The sequence below is a fragment of the Pterocles gutturalis genome, unplaced genomic scaffold (genome assembly GCF_000699245.1).
Source record: "Pterocles gutturalis isolate BGI_N339 unplaced genomic scaffold, ASM69924v1 scaffold30821, whole genome shotgun sequence".
In the NCBI taxonomy this organism is placed as follows: Eukaryota; Metazoa; Chordata; class Aves; order Pterocliformes; family Pteroclidae; genus Pterocles; species Pterocles gutturalis.
The window spans coordinates 1-18,875 of record NW_010101772.1 but is presented as its reverse complement, the minus strand read 5'-3'; the positions used below and the strand labels follow the sequence as shown (position 1 = coordinate 18,875).

At 37.5% G+C, this 18,875-nt stretch overlaps 1 protein-coding gene across 1 annotated transcript in view; it reads right to left on the bottom strand.

Annotated features, from left to right (window-relative positions):
• Nucleotides 1–18,875, bottom strand: part of PRMT3 (protein arginine methyltransferase 3) — a 44,213-nt gene extending 25,338 nt beyond the window's left edge. The window contains exons 1-9 of the mRNA XM_010084441.1: nucleotides 18,778–18,875; nucleotides 17,953–18,035; nucleotides 16,697–16,746; nucleotides 15,289–15,391; nucleotides 13,779–13,932; nucleotides 11,520–11,661; nucleotides 8,465–8,530; nucleotides 2,983–3,104; nucleotides 628–727 (exon numbers count right to left, since the gene is read on the bottom strand). Of these exons, the coding sequence (XP_010082743.1) occupies nucleotides 628–727; nucleotides 2,983–3,104; nucleotides 8,465–8,530; nucleotides 11,520–11,661; nucleotides 13,779–13,932; nucleotides 15,289–15,391; nucleotides 16,697–16,746; nucleotides 17,953–18,035; nucleotides 18,778–18,875 (918 nt within the window). The remainder of the gene's footprint in view (nucleotides 1–627; nucleotides 728–2,982; nucleotides 3,105–8,464; nucleotides 8,531–11,519; nucleotides 11,662–13,778; nucleotides 13,933–15,288; nucleotides 15,392–16,696; nucleotides 16,747–17,952; nucleotides 18,036–18,777) is intronic.

Sequence of the window (18,875 nt, the reverse complement as noted above, 5' to 3'; positions counted from 1 at the left end):
TTCCAGGAAATGGCTCATTTACACAATGCATACTACATTTGCTGTTGGCCATCATCTTTATTATGTACTTTTAAAATCAGTTACTTTATCCTTATACTAAAAAATTGCAATGAAAAACACTTTCTATGAAAAACACAAGCTCTATGTATTTGCAGATTTCCCAGTGTCTATCACCTTTCCCACACAGTCAGCACAGTCTTTAAGTGTTTTTGCAGACTAAAGGTATTTTACTCATCGTAATTACCTAGCTAGATGACTAATATAATATTTCTCCATTACTTTCATGTGAGCAGCACAATAGTATTATTCAGGAATACAGAGTACTTCTGTAGATTTGCACACCAACTATGTAAAAGAAACTTACTGCTGTACTCAAACAGCTCAACTGTACTTAGAGAACCTTAACCTGAAAGGACACAAACAAGAGGGATCAGGAATTATATCTGAATACTACATGATCAGGACTGTCATCCCATCTCCCACACTGTCAAAGGCACTGTTCATAAGCATGACAAATTTTTGGTTAAAAAAAATAGCACTGCTTAAAGAATCGTCTTTCAAATTAAATAAAACAACATCTTTTCCTGAAAACAATGATGTCTTGAAAAGAATATCTGTGCGCCTTACCATCCATTCAGATATAATTACGTCCACTTTTTCCAAGGGCAGATCCACTTCTTCAATTCTTCCTTTGACTAATGTAATGATATTTTCAAGTTTATTTAATCTGCAAGTCATAACAAACAAGTTTATATTTTCGATTTCAAGAGATATATCTATATTTTGCATTTCTCCCCACAATAACAATTGTTTTTAGCTAATCAAGCAAGAACTTGTAATACTCCTCAGTTATATTTCAGAGGGAATGTTTCTGAGCAGACAGAAACTGCAGCAGATTAAGTGCTAGGCAAAGATGGCAGACAGTAGATCTGTATACCTCCAGTGTGCTGTGCATGCAAATGCGTAAGCTTCAGAAACCAGGAAAACAGAAAGGAGGACAATTTGAAAATTACGCTTCTCTTTACCTTCGAGTTGCTTGTTCCCATTTCTCCTTCTTTGACCCTGGTAGTGTAAGTCTATAGCAATTAGAGCCTACTCATCACACTAAGATAGTGATGGAAATTAACTTCCTTACAAAGCTGTTTTGCACGACTTGTTTTTTTTATTTAACAAAACTAGCTGCAAAGTCATTGAGAACAAACATTCCCTCTTGATCAGTATTACAGTTATTCCCCAGTAAAGGCATCCTCCCAAGATGATTTTGGCCAAAATCATCTGCAATGCTTAGTAACCGCACTAATCGGGTATGACCTCATATGCAAGCAATGGTACAATCATCTTGTGTAAGGTGGAAGGCTACTGTGACGTGACCACAGCTTTGTATGTGTGTTTTTTTTTTTTAACAAAAACTGCATGACAGTGAAATTACTAAATATGTAAATGCTTGAAATTTAGTAGTTTTTCTTCTTCATAAATGATATTAGTCTTTCTTCCACATACCGTTATTACAATAGCTATTCTTATAGAGGGCAGAAAAGTATTCCCACTAAAGAAATCTATCTTTCCACTGCAGTTTTTATCTCTGCCCCTTTCCCCCCCTATCCTGATATCTTACTCTTACATTCTGTCTGGCTTTCACTGCAGACCAGTAATCACATTAAAAATTCAATCTAAAAGACAATGGGAGAATGATCAGAACGAAGGGAGGGAAAGGAAAGGGTCAAAGGGCTACTTGAACATGTGGGCTGCTGGAAAGATCAATTAAATACTCTACATAAAGCAGTCTTCCGTTAGAAGAGTAGCAGTTCATCCCCAATATCATATTTAATGCTGTGAACAGAAGTAAAACCAGAAGTTCAAAGTGAGAAATAAAATGCTAAAGAGCTACCACCCACAACTATATTTTAAGAAGGACAAAAATAGATCTAAGGATAACTTCCTAAATGATCACATACAACAATGATCTTAAAACAAAAGAGAGGAAGAAGATTAATTCATCACATACTTGTTTTTAATTGATAAAACAAAACAAAACAATGTAGTTTACACATTGTAGGAAAAACAGCTAGAGATGCCATTCAGGAAGCATACTTCAACTTTCTATTCTAGCACCACAGCAACGAACGACCAAAATCAAGTCATTCACTGCACTAGAAATGTTAGGGGCAGCTATTCACACTAAGAAAAAGAGAAGGCAAGCATTTAGTTAAAAATAAGTTTACTATGTAACTTCGGGAAAGAATCATGCCACTTATTCCAGTTTACTTACACACAAGGGTTGCACTGTTCCTAGTAATTAGCATACTAGGAATGAACCTGAATTCTGGGAGGGACAAAAGCTCTTGAGCACACACTTAAATCACAGGTGGAAGCACACTGCTTATTTTTAAGCAATACAGAGTTGTTTAGTATTCCAATAAATATTTCTTACTCCATTACAAGCTTGTCAGCTTTATTTCTTTATGAAAAGTACATTTAACAAAACAAATTAAAGTTTTCAATTCACATCGAAACAATTTATATGTGAATTGAACCTTTTATAGCAGAAGGTATCTATAAATGTGCAGCCTTAGCAATGGTTCACTGTGTACTTCAAGTGGCAATTTATCACTCTGAAGAGAGTTTAAGACTTTTGTTGTTTTTCTAAAGTATTGCCCTTCTCCTCACCAAAGGTAATACATGTTGGCTGCTACTTCTATCCTCCTATAAGTATAAATAACACAGAAAGGACTTTTTGTGCACTTGTTGAAAGACGTGAACAATCTTAAGTTTGTCATCCAGTACATTAGAAATAAAACACCATTTCACATTTGTAGCTACTCTGAGATGTCAAGGACTCCTGGGAAAAGTTCTCTTTAGCGAAGAAGTTCTTCTGTGTTCAGTAAAAGACACACTGAGTGACAGGTGATCTATAACTAGTAACGGTATTTTAATAACCTTTTACAGCAACATCTAACATACTTTTCTCAGAACTTTTCCTACCTAATGATGTCCATGGCCTGATAGATGATTTCAGACTGGTCGACTCCAATCACTTTCTTTGCACCTGCTTTGGCAGCAAACATGGAGAGTATTCCAGTTCCACAGCCAACATCCAAAACCACCTGAAATGAGTACAATGTTTATTTTTAGCTCCATTTAGTTCCCTTGCTATGATTTTTCTACACATCTTTCTACATCAGCGAGATACCATATTCGGACACAAGGAACAAATTGTAGCATCAAGTCTTACTAACATTCAGAGATAACAAAGTCAAACTGCAGAGTTCTAACTCCACACCCTCCACTACCTTTTATTACAGATAGACAATGAAGCAGACTAGACACCAGCCTCAGATGAACTCACACAGAAAATAATTACAAACAATTATTTGGGCAACAACTAAAAAGTTACATGAACAAGAGAAAAAGGAAATTAGAGCCTGAGCAATTTTCTTCAGTGAATTGCTAAAAATTGGATTTAGCACTGGCACAGAAAAAAAGGAAAGCATATTCTAACTGCAGTTTCTCATTAAGAGTTTACTCAGAAACTTTATTTAGGAATCTTACAAAACAGCTATGTTTCAAGATGACTCAATTTCAAAATGGTGACCAGCACAGTTTTAACACCTGGAAATATCTTCTGTCCAACACTATTTATAATCAAAATAGGACCAAAAAAATCCAGGAAGATGGGATCCCTAAGTTTTCATGAAAGAAAAATCAACGTCACTACACTTGAAAAAAGTACACTCAACATAGCACTGAGACTCATGCAAATACTTGTTTTTGATATCTCACATACTAGTTGCTGTAGGAAGACTGAAAAATTTAAAAATGCAAAGTAACTAAGAAAATAGTACCAAATATATTAATCAGTAGAGTTGAGCTGCCAGCAGTGTTGAACTTCATAAAGCAGAGATTTTACCAAGCAGCCTTGCTCGGGACTCAGCATCATCATAATAATAACAGCATATTTCTTCTTACAGCTGGAAACTTCTCAACAGTTTGAAAACACACTTTAAATCCTTAATGTCTTCCAGTAGATTTTTAAGCTATAAGTTTCGAATTTGATGTTTTCACAGAACCACAGAATATTTGAGGTTGAAAGGGACCTCTGGAGATCACTTAGTCCACCCCTCTGCTCAAAGCACAGTCAACTAAAGCAGACTGCTCAGGACCACATCCACATGGCTTCTGAATATCTCCAAGGATGGAAACTCCACAACCTTTCTGGGCAACCCGTGTTGCCCTCACAGTAAAAAAGTGTTTCCTGATATTTAAAGGCAGTTGCCTGGAGTTCAATTAGCGCCCATTGCTTTTGTCCTGTCCTGAGCAGCACCAAGAAGTCTGGCCCTACCTCCTTTACTCCACCCACCACCAGGCATTTATACACACTAAGAACCCTCCAGAACCTTCCAGTCTCCAGACAAAACCATCACAGCTCTTTCAGCCTCTCCCTGTATCACAGAGGCATCCTTCATCACCTTTGCAGTCTTTCACCAGGCTCACTCCAGGACGCTCAGCTTACTCTTGCACTAGGGAACCCAGAAGTCATCTCCCTGGGGTACAAGAGAAGGCTCATCTCTCTTGACTTGCTGGTGACAAGTCTTCAGGAGGCTAGTTGGCTGCCTTTGCCACAAGGGTGTGTGCTGTTGGCTTACAGTCAACTTGGTGTTAACCAGGACCCCCAAATTCTTTTCTGAAAAGCTGCTTTCCAGTCAGTAGGCCCCCAGCCTCTATTGGTGCGTGGGGTTATACTTCCCTCCCCAGCTGCAGGATTTTTGCACTGCCCTTTGATTGTCCTGAGCCCTTTGCACAGGATCCCTGTTTGCCCATTTCTCCAGCCTGTGGAGGTCCTTCTGAATGGCAGCACGACCACGTGGTACATCAAGCATTCCTCCCAGGTTTGCACCATCTGCAAATTTGTTGAGGGTGCATTCTGTTGCATTGGCCAGATCATCAACGGTCTTATTGTTAGACTTCTACCTAATACACTTAAGCTTTACTAATGGTGTTTAAAAATTCTAAGCACTAAACCCCAAAATGGTCTGAAATCCGAAAACCAAAAAAAGCTTCCTAAACACTATATACAGTCACTCATAACACGCATAGCATTTAAGAATTAACAGAATCGGAACTGTAAAGACAGACTTCCTTTCCCATACAAGAGACCTAAACAAGAGAGTAAGCACAACTTAGTAAAACACTTCTAAGATAACAGGAACATTGAGTCTGAATTACTAGTCATAAAAATAATGTATTAGAAAGGAAAATTAAGTTATTTCAGTGTCTCTCCTTAGCACAGCATTCAGTGTTGTAAAAACTGTCCTCACAGCTTTCATGACATTAATTATTTTCCAGAGAAGGCATCAAATCACTCAGCAGTCAATCCCACACTTGAAAATTATAACCCCATTTTACCCAATATTTGAAGGCAATAATGCACCTTACTGACAAACTTTCCAGCTTATGAGCTGTTGAGCACTCTTGCTTTGGCACAACAAAAACATGCATGTGCACTTTTAAATTTCACCTGACTAGTATCAAAGTAAGTACTTGAATGCTCTGCAAATAGGCCTGCTTGCCTTGCATACAATTCTATACATTTTGATGATGGATATAGAGTAACGATTCTGAAGCCAGCGTGAATAAAAATAGCCATTTATCCTTAGCAGCACAGCAAGGGAGCTTCTGCTGTGGTGTACTGGGAAGCAATGACTGAAGAGCTGACTGCCACCTGTCTTTATAGAACAATTTACAATCTGGAATCCAACTAGGAAACAGTGTGATGAATTTTTTACAACGTCTTGTGTAGAGGCTGTCCACAGAAGCTGCAGACAGAGTTACTTATTCCACTTGGAACTCTCTGCAGCTATGTTCCAATGGGAGTCAATTCTACAACTCATTTACAAGTTACATGTGAGTGTAATGGCTGCAGAAATCCCTAGGCTGAAGTCTTCTGGAGACAGGAAGGGAAAGTAAAAATCAATGTTCTTGCAGCTGCTGAAATCTCACGCCCCCTAACATCATCTATTCTAACACTTTACCCATGGTAGTTAACAAAATTGCTAAGCCATGAAAGCTGGAAGTCAGAGCCAAAAATAAACCTCTGTGAAAGAATGATCTCGATGTACAGTTGTATGAAAGAGAGCAATCACCACAAATTGGAAAAAAATCAAAACAGACACCACTTTGGACAGCTGCCCTGGTCACTTAAAAACCCAGATGGAACTCATCTGGCCTTAGGCAGGGGATGGGGGTGGAGAAAAAGGCATGGGAGAGAAAATATACAAGCTTGAACACATCTGAGGAACAGCAAGACAAGCAAAATGATCACCAATTAGCCTAAGGACAAGGGTCTACAGCTAACACGTTCTTGCAGTGATCACATATGGCCTCTCATCAGAGATCTGGAGCAGGTGGACTGGTGATTTGACTATACTGCAGCATCACATCCTTCTCTGCAGTCTAATCAAAACTGATATTCTACTTTTAGTAACAGAAAAAAAAACCCACTTCAGAACAACAGGAGGTCAGGTAATTTGGACAATTAAATTCATTGCATCAACTAACTTTTAGCAGGAACAATGTTCAAAACCTCATGTTTTCCCCCTTGATATAGCACTGATGCCTGCCTCAGACTTTTATTCTACAACAAAACTAAGGATGGCAATGGTGCTTTTCTAACCAATCATTTTTCTACAGAAAAATACTCTCTGTAAAATGGATCACATTTACTGAGTAAGGCCACCTTAACTACTCCTGCTAGGTAATCTAAATTGTCCTATGCTCATCTCAAGTACTTTTGACAGGTTGAAAATAAGGGCAGCAAGCAGGATTCATTCAAGTTTTAATAATTCTTTTGAAAGCTGAGAGAGAATAAACAAACAAATTGGCCAGTTCTGAGTAAGGTATGCCTAAGAAACAAACCTAGGTATTCTGTTAACACCTGTTACCATGCAATCACACCTCTTTGGGATACTGAAGATTTGTATCAAAAGCTGGTATGATCAATTAAGCTCTCTGAACAAGCTCCTCCCAACCCACATCACAGGTGTCCTTTCAGCAACAACAAAAAGCATCACAATGTATTTTCTAGGGAGGAATATCATGTGGGAGTTCTAAGAAATATGGTATCAGACTTTTACTCACTTTTTTTTTCAATTGTAATCCAACTTTAAGTGAAAACAGCCTATTTCCTCAAGGTGGAAGTTTCACCCATTAATATGGTTCCCAGAGCATCATATAACAACATAAGTTAAGCAAAATATCTTAACAGTTCCTTCAGCAGAAGTCTGTAACAGATGTCACGCTGAAGCTAGACTCTGAAAAAAAATCCCATATATTCTCCATAACAGCCTACCAAGTGAAAGCTACATCAACATTTAGTTAGACACAAAAGCTAAGTGGGGCACTGGTCACCTGGATGGAAGCTGTTGGGAACAGCTTCTCGAAGCAATTGAGAATCTTTCTTTCTAGTCACCTTCAACACACTATGACAGGTTTGATACACTGTGAATTTGAGATAAGAGGTGTCTTAATCAAAAACTGCTGCAAAAACACTGAGTTCAGAAAACAGCTTGTGGATGTTGCAATAACAAATAAAATAAATATAAATATCTAGTACAATTTCCAACTGAGGAACTATGAGATGGGTGCACTTTTATTACTTCCATAACTATTCTGAAGCTTTGTATTATCACTTATTAAGGAAGTCTCAACCAAAATTAAAATCACAGTGATTACGTTCCATAAACCTAGACATCCTGGTTTCACATTAAGAAATGTCCATACACAGCTTAAGAAGTGTAAGCACTAAGTAGACGAAAGCTAATTCAGAATAGAAGCAGCATAACTCAGAACACAACAAACCCACCAGAAATAGCCAGCAGAAATACAGAAAACAAGAAAAGAATCACAACTGTGCAGGGGTCATAACCACAGTAAGATCAAAAACAAAAGTCAGTGCAACCTCTCCTCACTGCCAAGTGGAATACTAGTTCCTAAGTCCCTTAATAATAATCTAGTTTGGAGAAACTAAACAACACTGATTCAATAGATCAGTTGCATGTGAAATATTCCCCAGTTTTAATTACACAGTGTTTCCAGGATGTTTTGACTGTATCAGGCACAAATTGAAATTCACTTAAGATTCTGGTAAAGAGGCCCTTTAAGATAGATTCCACTTAATATACTGGACAAGAAAGGTTCAACTTAACCCCGCCAACATAATTAATGAACATCCTGACATGGCACACAGAACAATGACAATAGCGATCAGCACTTCTGTTATCAGCACTTTGCACCCTCCAGCAGCTGAATAGCACTCTACCACCCAATAAAGCCACAGTACATTAAATAAAATCTTGTCAGCGAGATATTCCATTCCCAAAGCTACAAAGTAGCCAACCTGAAGGATTTCTACCACTGGAGAAAAAATAAAGTGCAGAAATTATCATATTTTTTGAGCTGTTTTACCTACTTTGTCCTTGAAGATATGTGGGTTTTGATAGATGAAGTCACGATAGCTTTCTGTACGCACTTTATCCTATGATTTAGAGAATAAAAAACCATGTTCACTTTTTCTACTTATGTACAGCATATCATTCAAAAATGCTGAAAAACTTGTTTTTTAACTTGGCCTAAACATATTCTGTGGCTACTGTACTTATAAGGGCTCTGCAATCATGACATTTTCCATACTATATTCTTTCAGAATGTATTGCCTTTGCAAACGAAGCCAGCTGAGCTTCTACAGGAAAAATAAGAAATTAGCTTATACTTTTCTGACCCACTATATTTGATTTTGAAGGTTTCAAAGTTCTTAATACCTTTTCACCACTTTCCAGGCACAGCAGTAATCATAGAGTGGCAATACTGCATCAACTTTACGTAACAACCTTCTATACAATGGTAAAAATTTGAGTCACGAGCTCATAAGATGTTTTGTATCATTTTACTCTCCGGCACTCCTGTGACACAAAGATTCCTTAAAAAAGAATTTATGGATCAGATTAACCTTTTCCATTTCTGAACAAAGTGCAAATTTGCAAACCTGACAGGAAGACAGTAATTGAAGCTGTACAGCCCATTTTATGAAAGCCCATATAATACATAAACAAACTTAACCATAGTACAACATGACCTGAGAAGCTGGAATGTTTTCAAGCATTTACCTAAACATTTATAGTATCTTAGTATTTCAAAGCTAGCAGTATAGCTCAATTTACCAGGCAATACATTAAAACATTGATTCTCTTAATATGCATCAGCAGGTACACAAATTGACAGCCAAGAATAGGTTTTAGAATTGCTGTTGCAGTTGAAGTCTTACAGCAAAGTAAAAGAAAAAATTTATGCAATTTTTATCTAGGAAATACAAGTCTACAAATAATACTGAAGTATAAAATCCAACTGCTTATATTGAAGTTAGTGTTTTTCTACTATGACAGGTAAGAACTTTTAAAAACAATACAGAAACTAAAGAAATTTTCTCTAGTGAGAAAGAACAAAGTCTACTTTATCAGAAAAACAAGATAGACTGAGAATAAAGGATATGTTCATAAAAATTCTGAAGACAATTTATTTTAAGGCCTGAAAAATCCTAAAATTCAGTTTTAAGTTTAGGAGGATTATCACACACAGAGCCCAAAGAAAAAATTAGGGATGATTTTAGAAAATTGTACTTTAAAATGATACATAATTAACATGAACAAAAAACCTGGGATCCTTTAAAATCATATTGGTTTGTTGTGACGTTATATTCAGAGCAACTATTTTTAGTGCTTCACCTCTACTGCAGTATATAATAGGATTTGCTGAAACGACCAAAAAAGTTAAAAAAAATCAGAACGTTCAGCATCAATCGAGAAAGCAGCCAGCTGGAAAGCTTTCAGCCTTACATCCTGCCCACTCCCATTGCCTCAGCACTGCCCCAACTTAATCAGTACAATTCTAGCTGCTGTCTCTACTATATGCACTGCTGCTCAAGTAAGCCACGGTCATTCAATTCAGGTCTCTTGATTCATCAATTCCATTCTCTCACTCGTCATTTCAATGTAATGCTTTTTTTGGTTTCTTTTTAATTAAATTGGTAAGGAAATTTATTATGATGATAGTTGAGAAATTCTCGAGCAAAAAAATAGAACAAGGGGAAACACTAGCCATTTGGCCAGTGTAAAGTAGCAATGTTCTTCCATCCCTGAAGTATTTGCAGAAAAAAATTTTGAAACTTCATCCTACCACTAGCAGGCATAAGAAAAATGTTTCAAAACAGACAAATAAAAACCACCAAAGTGAATGCCTAGCATATAGGAAAAAACTCAATGCACACATGGTAGAAATCAATTGCTTTCCTATGTTTAGGAAACTCAAAAAGTCATCTTAAAAGCATCCTGATAAACATTCCCTGAAACAAATAAAACATGATTTTGTACCAATCTCCTTCTGCAGAGATGCAGAATTATTATAAACTTTATTAGCAAACAGAAAGGCTTCCTCATCCTATAGCCTATAACATCTCAAATGACACCTTTATACAACAACAAAAGCAAACTTCTATTATTTGTATTTATCTTCAAGACTTTAAATATATTTCTCTAGACTACACATTTTGGAAAACATTCTTCTACCTCCACAAACATCTCTGTGCTTCTGTAAAATCCTCCCCCTTAAAATTAACCTCATGCTTATACTATTCTTAACACAGATTCATGTGTATTTCTACATTGGGGCCACTAAATCATTTACAAAGCAGAAAATTTCATATGCTATCTGTATGGAGAAAGTCACTTCACAACTTCATATTCTATCTCTACATTAGGCAGGATTTTTATTTATTTCTGCCTTAAAATGACAAAATCTGTTTTTGATTTTCACAAATATGATGTTTTCTCTGAAAGGAAGCATTAAGAGATTTTGACTTACATGTCAATTATAAGTTGTTGAGGTTTGCATTTGTTTTTTTTAAGGTTAAAAGGGCATACACAGGTTTGCCTTTGGAGAGTTTTAAGCATTTTTTTTTTATCTTTACCATTAAAAAGGAGCATACAGTTCCTCCAGCTGTTCACTGTCATGTTATCAATACACTGAACTGTGTGCAAATACCAACAATTTCTGTTTACCTAGTGCAATAGGAAACCACAATATTTGTGAAATGGTTTTTCAATTGTTAGGAAAACAAACTCAAGAAAAATATTCACTGCCTGTACCATGTTTTATCCTTTATCTTCTTTTAAGCACCCAGGAAAAAGCTGCTTTTGGGAAGGTAAGGTTGTGATACAGATATTGTTGTATATCTTCAAGCATATTTATAGAGTACATGATTTTATGTTCCTAGTGCTTCCCGTAAACAAAATTTACACAAAGGAAATAAAACTGGAAAAAGATCTCTCAACCCAACTCCTAGGAAAAATCTATCATGTATCAAAGGGGTTAAAAATGCAGCTGCTCTGCAGCATATTTATGGGCACACAGCCCACTTCATTCCATCTCTCCTCCTTAGTCCTACTATGATGCAATTTAGAGGACTTTCTAACCTTAAGCATCTCTTCGTGTATCCCATAATGTCCATAGGAGCTGAAGTAAACACCATCCTCATCCTCGTGAAGGTCTGCAATGGCACCGGATGATGAGCAGCTTCTGACATCTGCATTCATCACGAAGTCCTGTGCAAATTGTCTGTAATCAATTTGAAATATACCCTTGAGACATGTTTATGGGACCATGAGAAGAAGGCAGGGGTAGAGTGGGGGGGAGAAGGGGCTTGAAAGCAGGGGGGGGAATCCAGACTGCACAGGGGCTTTGGCAACAATGGAACCGGTTTGAAGTGTGCACAACCTCCCTCTACCGGCTCCTCCAGGCTGCTGCACCTCACCCTCCATAGTGACTACTTTCTGCTTTCATCCAGCAAATATCAGCAGTGAAACATTTGGATTTCGTTTCTGTTTTTAAGAAGGAATTATCTATTCTGCACTCACTAGGACAAAAGCTAGGATCACGGCAGTCAAAGTCAATGGGGGACAACATGTGTCTTAGGCTGTGTGATGCAGATACGGACTCGAAACAGCAAACAACACAAGAACTCCAAACCATACAACGCTGCATGACTAGTGGAAGCTAGAAGATAGTACTTTAAAACTGAAGCATTGGGGTGGACACAAACTAGAACTTAAAATTCAATTTATTACTTTAATTTCACGCTGCTTATTTTTCCTCTTCCATGGCCTTATGTTCCTAGTAAGCATGTTCTCTTCACACTTCTCAAAGCAGTTTTGATGACAAAATACACAAATTCAGGATTTTATCCCGAAAACACTGCAATTAAAAGTTGACAAGAGCTCACACTATACCCATAATAAAGTGAATATCTCCTTCCTCCAAAGTCCATCATCAAGTCCATCATCAAACTTACACCCTAGACTACTCCAAAGCAGCCAAATCTCAACTTTAACAGTGGTCACATTGTCTTAAATAGAAACTTAATGTATGGAAGCTGTAGGTAACATCCCATTACTAGTACCATCCTTATAGAACAACAAACCCAAAAATATTATTTCAGTCCTGATGTGCAAAGTACTTCCCTGCTTAACTAGCTTGGATGGAAAAAGATGTTAAGGGAATTTGTATTAAAAGTTTTTCAGTATCAGAAACTTCCTGTTCTTGCTGACATACAGGTAAGGTCTGGATCTTATTTTAAATGATAAAGAAGGGAACAAGATCAAGACAATATACAGGAAAAAAAAAAAAGTTACCCAAGTACAGTGACAAATTTCCCTCATTCTTATTCTTTATGATGATTAACACACAATATAGACAAAGGGTACTGTACACTATAAAGTACAATTTGCAAAAGTTAAAACTGTTCATTTTTGACATGTATAATTGTTCACAGATAGTAGTATTTGAACAAATCTATGAATTTATTTTGGTACACTTAGTTACTAATAACATCAAGCATGTATTCTCAAAACATACAACAAACCCTCAAATGTATTTCACAAAACAAGGTTTTTGCCACTTCACTTTTCCATGAAAGAACTGAATTATTTTTCCAAGTCTCTTAAATGTAATTTCAGTTCTTCAGTGTCCTACCAGTGTGATCTTGAAATGACATGTTTGTACAGGATTTAATCCTATGTGACCCAATAAGAAGTTTACATTCCCCTTGTATCCATTGGCATCGACAACCCACATTTTGAAGACCCGAAGACTTAGAAGTAGCATGTACAGCTATGGGGATGTCCTGATTCCCGACTGCAATGCACTGAATATTCCTACTAACAGAACTCACACCTGAGACTGAAAACAAACGTAATTGAAAAGTTGGTTTATTAATTTAACTGAGGGTTTCTCCAAACTGTAACTGGATTCTACTACTAACTATCATTTTTTGGAGCCATCTCTGAAAATGTTTAGAGTCCTGTATTTAATTTGTCAATATCTCCCTCTTTGCCATTGGGTAGATCTTCAAAGTTTAAACTCATATTTAAAGGACTGACAGAAGAGTGTCTGAAAAACATAGAGCAGCCTGAAGCAAAACACATGTTTCTGGGACATGTACTTATTTCATTTTCCTAAGCACGCTTTTAATTTGTGCAGCTTTTACTAATCATCTAGAAGATGTTTACTAACCATCTGCAAGATAAAAGCAAAACCTACAGTCCCCACAAATTATGAGTTTTATTCCATAGTTACATTCTACCCCTTCTTTGAATTCCTATTGGTCTTTAAACACGAACATCTAATCTCACCTAAAATACATCACACAAAAAAACCACTTTAGTTCAAACACTTACTTCATTTTTTGAAGATCATCTTGTGCTCTAGCCAAGGCTGCTTCTGCAAGTCTTGCTCTGTGTTCCGCATGTTTTAATTGTTCAAGGAGCACCGTGGTATCATTTAAACCATTAGAACGCAAAACGTTTGTAGGTTCACAAAGATCTTCTATATCTGATGAAATGAGGAGCAAAAAAAAAACCTGCCAGTCCAGTGTTGCTTCACAGCAGCTCATAAACATATGATGTTTCCAGCATTGCTATTTCTGTCTTTGGACAATTTGTAATTGTAGTCTGCTTTACAAGAAGCACGGCTGAATTTGACAGGACTAACTGCAGAACACAATACTACTTAGTGAAAGCATAGCAAGCTTAAAGCTCACAAAGCAAATAAATCCAGAATTCAGACTTTCTTTAAATAGCAGTACTCAGTTATTGATAAAGAGAGACATTAGTTTAGCTTAAGTTAATCCTATGCTCTGTTTTTCCAGTTACGTTATTCTGAGGCCGAAAGGGCTGTTAATGGTAAAAGGTAAGAGGGTTTATAAACTTCAAATTTCTTAGTAATTAGACAGCAACTCTTTATTTTAAAACCAATTCCTAAGGCTTTTACAAAGCTTATGATCACACAAAACTCAAAAGAGCAGAAACAGAAGGAAGCTAGATGAAACTGGTTTTTAACTACCAAAACTCAGACTCAGCACTAGGTCCCATTCACCTCTTGCTAAACTCAGCTAGTGATTTCAACAAATGTCAGTGGATAAAAAAAAATGGTGCTACTGTGTTTTTTGGATATAGTAAGAAGTTACTGTCAGCTTATCAGGCAAAAACTTCCTTAAAAAAAACTCTATTCCTTTATGTGAAAGAAAGATGTACAATCAATTGCAAAATAGGAAGAAACTGGGAGGACCACGTGAAGCAAAACTAAGTTCACAAGTCAAAATGAATTCTCTCAAGGCCATCTGATGAACTGTCATGAGAGAGAAACTAAGGTTGCTTGTACTGATTGCTAGAATCACTAAAGCAGCAGAACTCTTCTATGCAGCTCTAATATCTTACATTTGGTTGGTCCAAAATACAACTTGTATAAAAGATGAAGATATTTTCAACAAGGCAAATTACTTAGTCCTTACTTCTAGCATACAGTTTCGAATTAATGCATCTGATTTTAAATACCTACATTTAGAAGCTTTAAAAGCTTCATAAGTCTTCCAATGCCATTTGGGTGGAGTGCCTCTTTGACTTGCTTAATTACTACATACAGCATCTCCGCTATGAACATCATATCTGCAATAAGCAAATGCAGAAAATAAACAGGGCTATGCAAATCTCAGCCATTGAAAATCAGCATATAACGTGTGGTAAAAATTTCAGAGTGTGACTTAATGTCATGACTTCGGGTATTACATGGACTTTCCCATGTACCCAAGTCAACTGAGTAATCGTGATGATGCTTCATACGACAGGAACTCTGCCAATACCACATTTACCCCACAACACAGTACAGTCATACTGAAATGTCTTTATTTACCAAACTGAAGTAGGAGATCATCTTCTAGCTCTGGTTTCAAATATTCCTCTCCTTCCCAAGGCAGTGGGCTGCTGAGTGAACTCAAATATGCTGCTGTTGGTTTCTAGACAGAAGAGCAGCATGTAAGCCAAGTTGCTTAGAAAACATCAACCCTTCAACTTCATTCAAGAAAATAAGAAAAAGACCTGTTCTTCCACCCATTAAAATAAATGGGGTATTATCAAAGTAGTTTTGTAGCAAAGGCTGAGAAAGATACTACTTTAAAGCATGGCCAGCAAGAATAGTGAAGAAATGAACTTCTGGCTTCCATCCTTCCATGCTAGAACAAGTACTCACCTTCACGCACTGACACTACAACAATGGTGACCAGAGAATAGGATAAAACTACGTCTGTGAGCTAGTCTGGGTCCCAAAGCCCAGGAAGCCACAAGATCGCAGAATTCAGTACAAGCAGTAAAGCGCAGCAGACTGATAGACATTCGAAGGACACTTAGGATTACACTGTTATTAGGAACCAAGTTTCCTCAGGAGTTTGATTGTGTAAAACCCATAGCTTACAACAGGGCTAATCAATAAAGCCAAGATACTAATCATGTGAAGTATTTTTACATGAACACTGCTGCAGGGACAAAAGCCAGAAATGCTATCTTCCCTCCTCTTCGCATCCAGACAGTTAGTACTTTGCCAGGAAAGGAGATGTCAGATACTGGACTTCGGTTTTTCCATTTCTGTTTACTCTGCAGAGCTAGTTACGCCTTAAACAATTCTTTAAAGATTTAAGTAAAAAATGCTTAATTATATAAGGTGGTATTAAGTCTAAACCTAAACTCTCAAGAAGCAGACAAAGAAAATACATCAAAGTCACAAAATACACCCAGGCCTAACTTAAAACTGTCACTTCCCATCAGCTTTCTTGTTTCTTGTATTATTTTAGCAGAGATTAATTTTAGGTTCTGTGACCTAAGGAATCGGGTGTTGTCCTTACTAACAGTGCAGTAGGGGTCTGGCCAGCTCACATCCCCAGGAAGGAGTCTTTTGCACTAACATGCATGCAACGACTGAGAAACTTCAGTTACCGAGAAGCAAACCCATCACTGGAGCAAGACAGCAGAGCCAAAGGCCAAGATAAATTAACAAAACAACTTGATACTATACAGAGTGACCTTTTTGTAAGCCTAAACATCCTCTCCTGGAAATAATAAAACTCACATTAATTAAATATATTTAAAATAAAAACAACTTCCCATGTAAACAAATCAGTCAATAGCCATTTTAATTCCTGTAATTTCTTATTTCTAGACATACAAAATTTCATGTAGTTATTAAAAAAAGGGCAAATTGAAAGCACAGCATCTTGATTTCCCACTCTCCAGATACAGATTAGGGAAGTAGTATGCAGCACACCTACCTTTAATCTAACAAAGTTTATTAGTTTAACGTATCCATAAAAATCAAGTCCTATAAAGAAAAAAAAGGAGAAAAAAAGAAATAGAGAGCTCGCATTACAGGAAATCCATAAATATTTTACACTCATATGAATACTAGTTACTTCTTCACTTGGCCCCACCTTCCCCTTGGGGGGTACATCGTTATCTAGTGCAGTCTTCCTATCTAAGTTTGTCATTTACATTTTTCTTCTCTTTAGGACTAAAGCAGGAAACTCGCACCCTTAAGACAAATACGTTTGCTGCAAATCAAGAATGTGATTTCTGAACAGGGATTTCATTCATCTGGCAAGTAACGACATCAGGACAGCCACATTTATCTCCTGCTAGCTACGTTGCTGATACTTTGGGTGTTGTGCTCCTTTGTTCATAATTTTACCTTTCTGTCTAATAAAATATAAATTGATCCTATTCATCAATTGTAGCTAACAATCCTACTTCATCACGGATGCACACCCATATTGATTTAAAACTGCCACCTTGCTCAAAAATAACAGCAGTTTAAATACAATTATGTACTTTCCTCAAGAATGGTGTGGATGCTGCATAAACTCAGAATACTTTCTGGTGGATTTTATACAGAAAACAGACTAGATCTTACAATTTTACATACAGATTTCTAAACACTTCCTAGTGCTTCACATACATCCTCCTATAAGTCCTTCAGTCACCACCTCAGCCTAAATAGGTGGCAGATTCAAGTAAAAGTCAACCTTGAACTTCACTTGGAAAGAACAAAACAGACATTGAAGCCCTCCTACAATCACCTGAGAGAAGGTAAACCAAGACTGCAAACAGCCCCTTCAAAGACATCAGCAGCACAATCCTACTTGACCACCCACTTTGGTCTCTGCTAAACTCCTGAGTCCAACAACGTCACTAGTCAGGCAAGAGGACCCCACAGATAGGTAAATAGCTCTTACTCCAGCATGCAGTGTTCTGGCTCAGGTCGATCAAGTAGGCAGTAAGCACTCAGCACAGTAGAAATCAATCTTACTTTTGTTACTAGTTGAAAGCTTTACCAGTAGATAAAGCATACAAGAACCAGCCAGTATAAAGATAACACACAAGCATTTTTCTAAAACAGCTTATCTCATTCAATCTTGGAATCTTCAGCTACAACCAGGAAATCAGTTGGAAACCATCTAATCTTCACAATGGATTTTAAACAAGATGCTGATAGGCATAAGAAAATAACAGCTCCTGAGAAAAAACTTACCATGTTTCTTGATCACATCACAAACATTAAACTGATGCTCTGTTTTGCAGTGGGAGAATACATCTTCAGCAGAACTAAACAACCTGTAAATAACAAATTATTAAACATGCAGAATTAGCATGTTTAGATGTTGTAACGCTCACGAGTTTTCCATGCACTGTTCTGACCTGCAAAGTAATTTGTTCAGAACACACAATTTTTGGCTTTTTTTTTTTTTTTTTGCTTAAGGTGCCTGCTTATTTACATACCTGGCAAAGAAGCTTTTACCTTGTTTACAAAACAGTTTGCGACATAAATTATAAACACGAACATTTTGTTTGACAAAAATGTGAACTCTGGTAACTTTCAAAAACTCCTTAAGAGCAAAGACAACATTAAACCTGAATCAAAGAACTGCAGGTATACGAGTTAGCCAGCCATATATATCCACTGCATCAAAGCAGAAACTCTCATCTGTTTACCGACAAGGGGCAGAGATGAAAGACAAAAATTAAAGAGATGAACTTCCACACGGCTTCTGGGTGAGGAGAGGGAAATTACCCGCTTTCCACGTAATTCCTCCCTCCCGTAGCCTGGATTTAACAGACCTTTAGCTCTACAAAGGCCGTACACAGGATCGCCAAGCTACAGAGCACTTTTACAAACTACGTATGATTTATTTTTCTGATGTGGCTGCCTCCCGCAGGCTGAATTCAGGCGCTCGCACCCCACACTTCTCTGTAAGAGGCTCCGCGGGTACGATCGCGCCTCAGGAGCTCCCTCGGCCGGGCGGGGGGAACGCAGGGACACCGAAGGCAGACCGCGGGGCTCCCCCCGCCACCCCACCTGTCACAGAAGAGGCAGCGGGTCTGCAGGCCCTCAGCAGCGGCGCCTTCCTCCTCCTCCTCCTCCCAGGCCTCCTCTCCGTCAGACAGCTCCGGCAT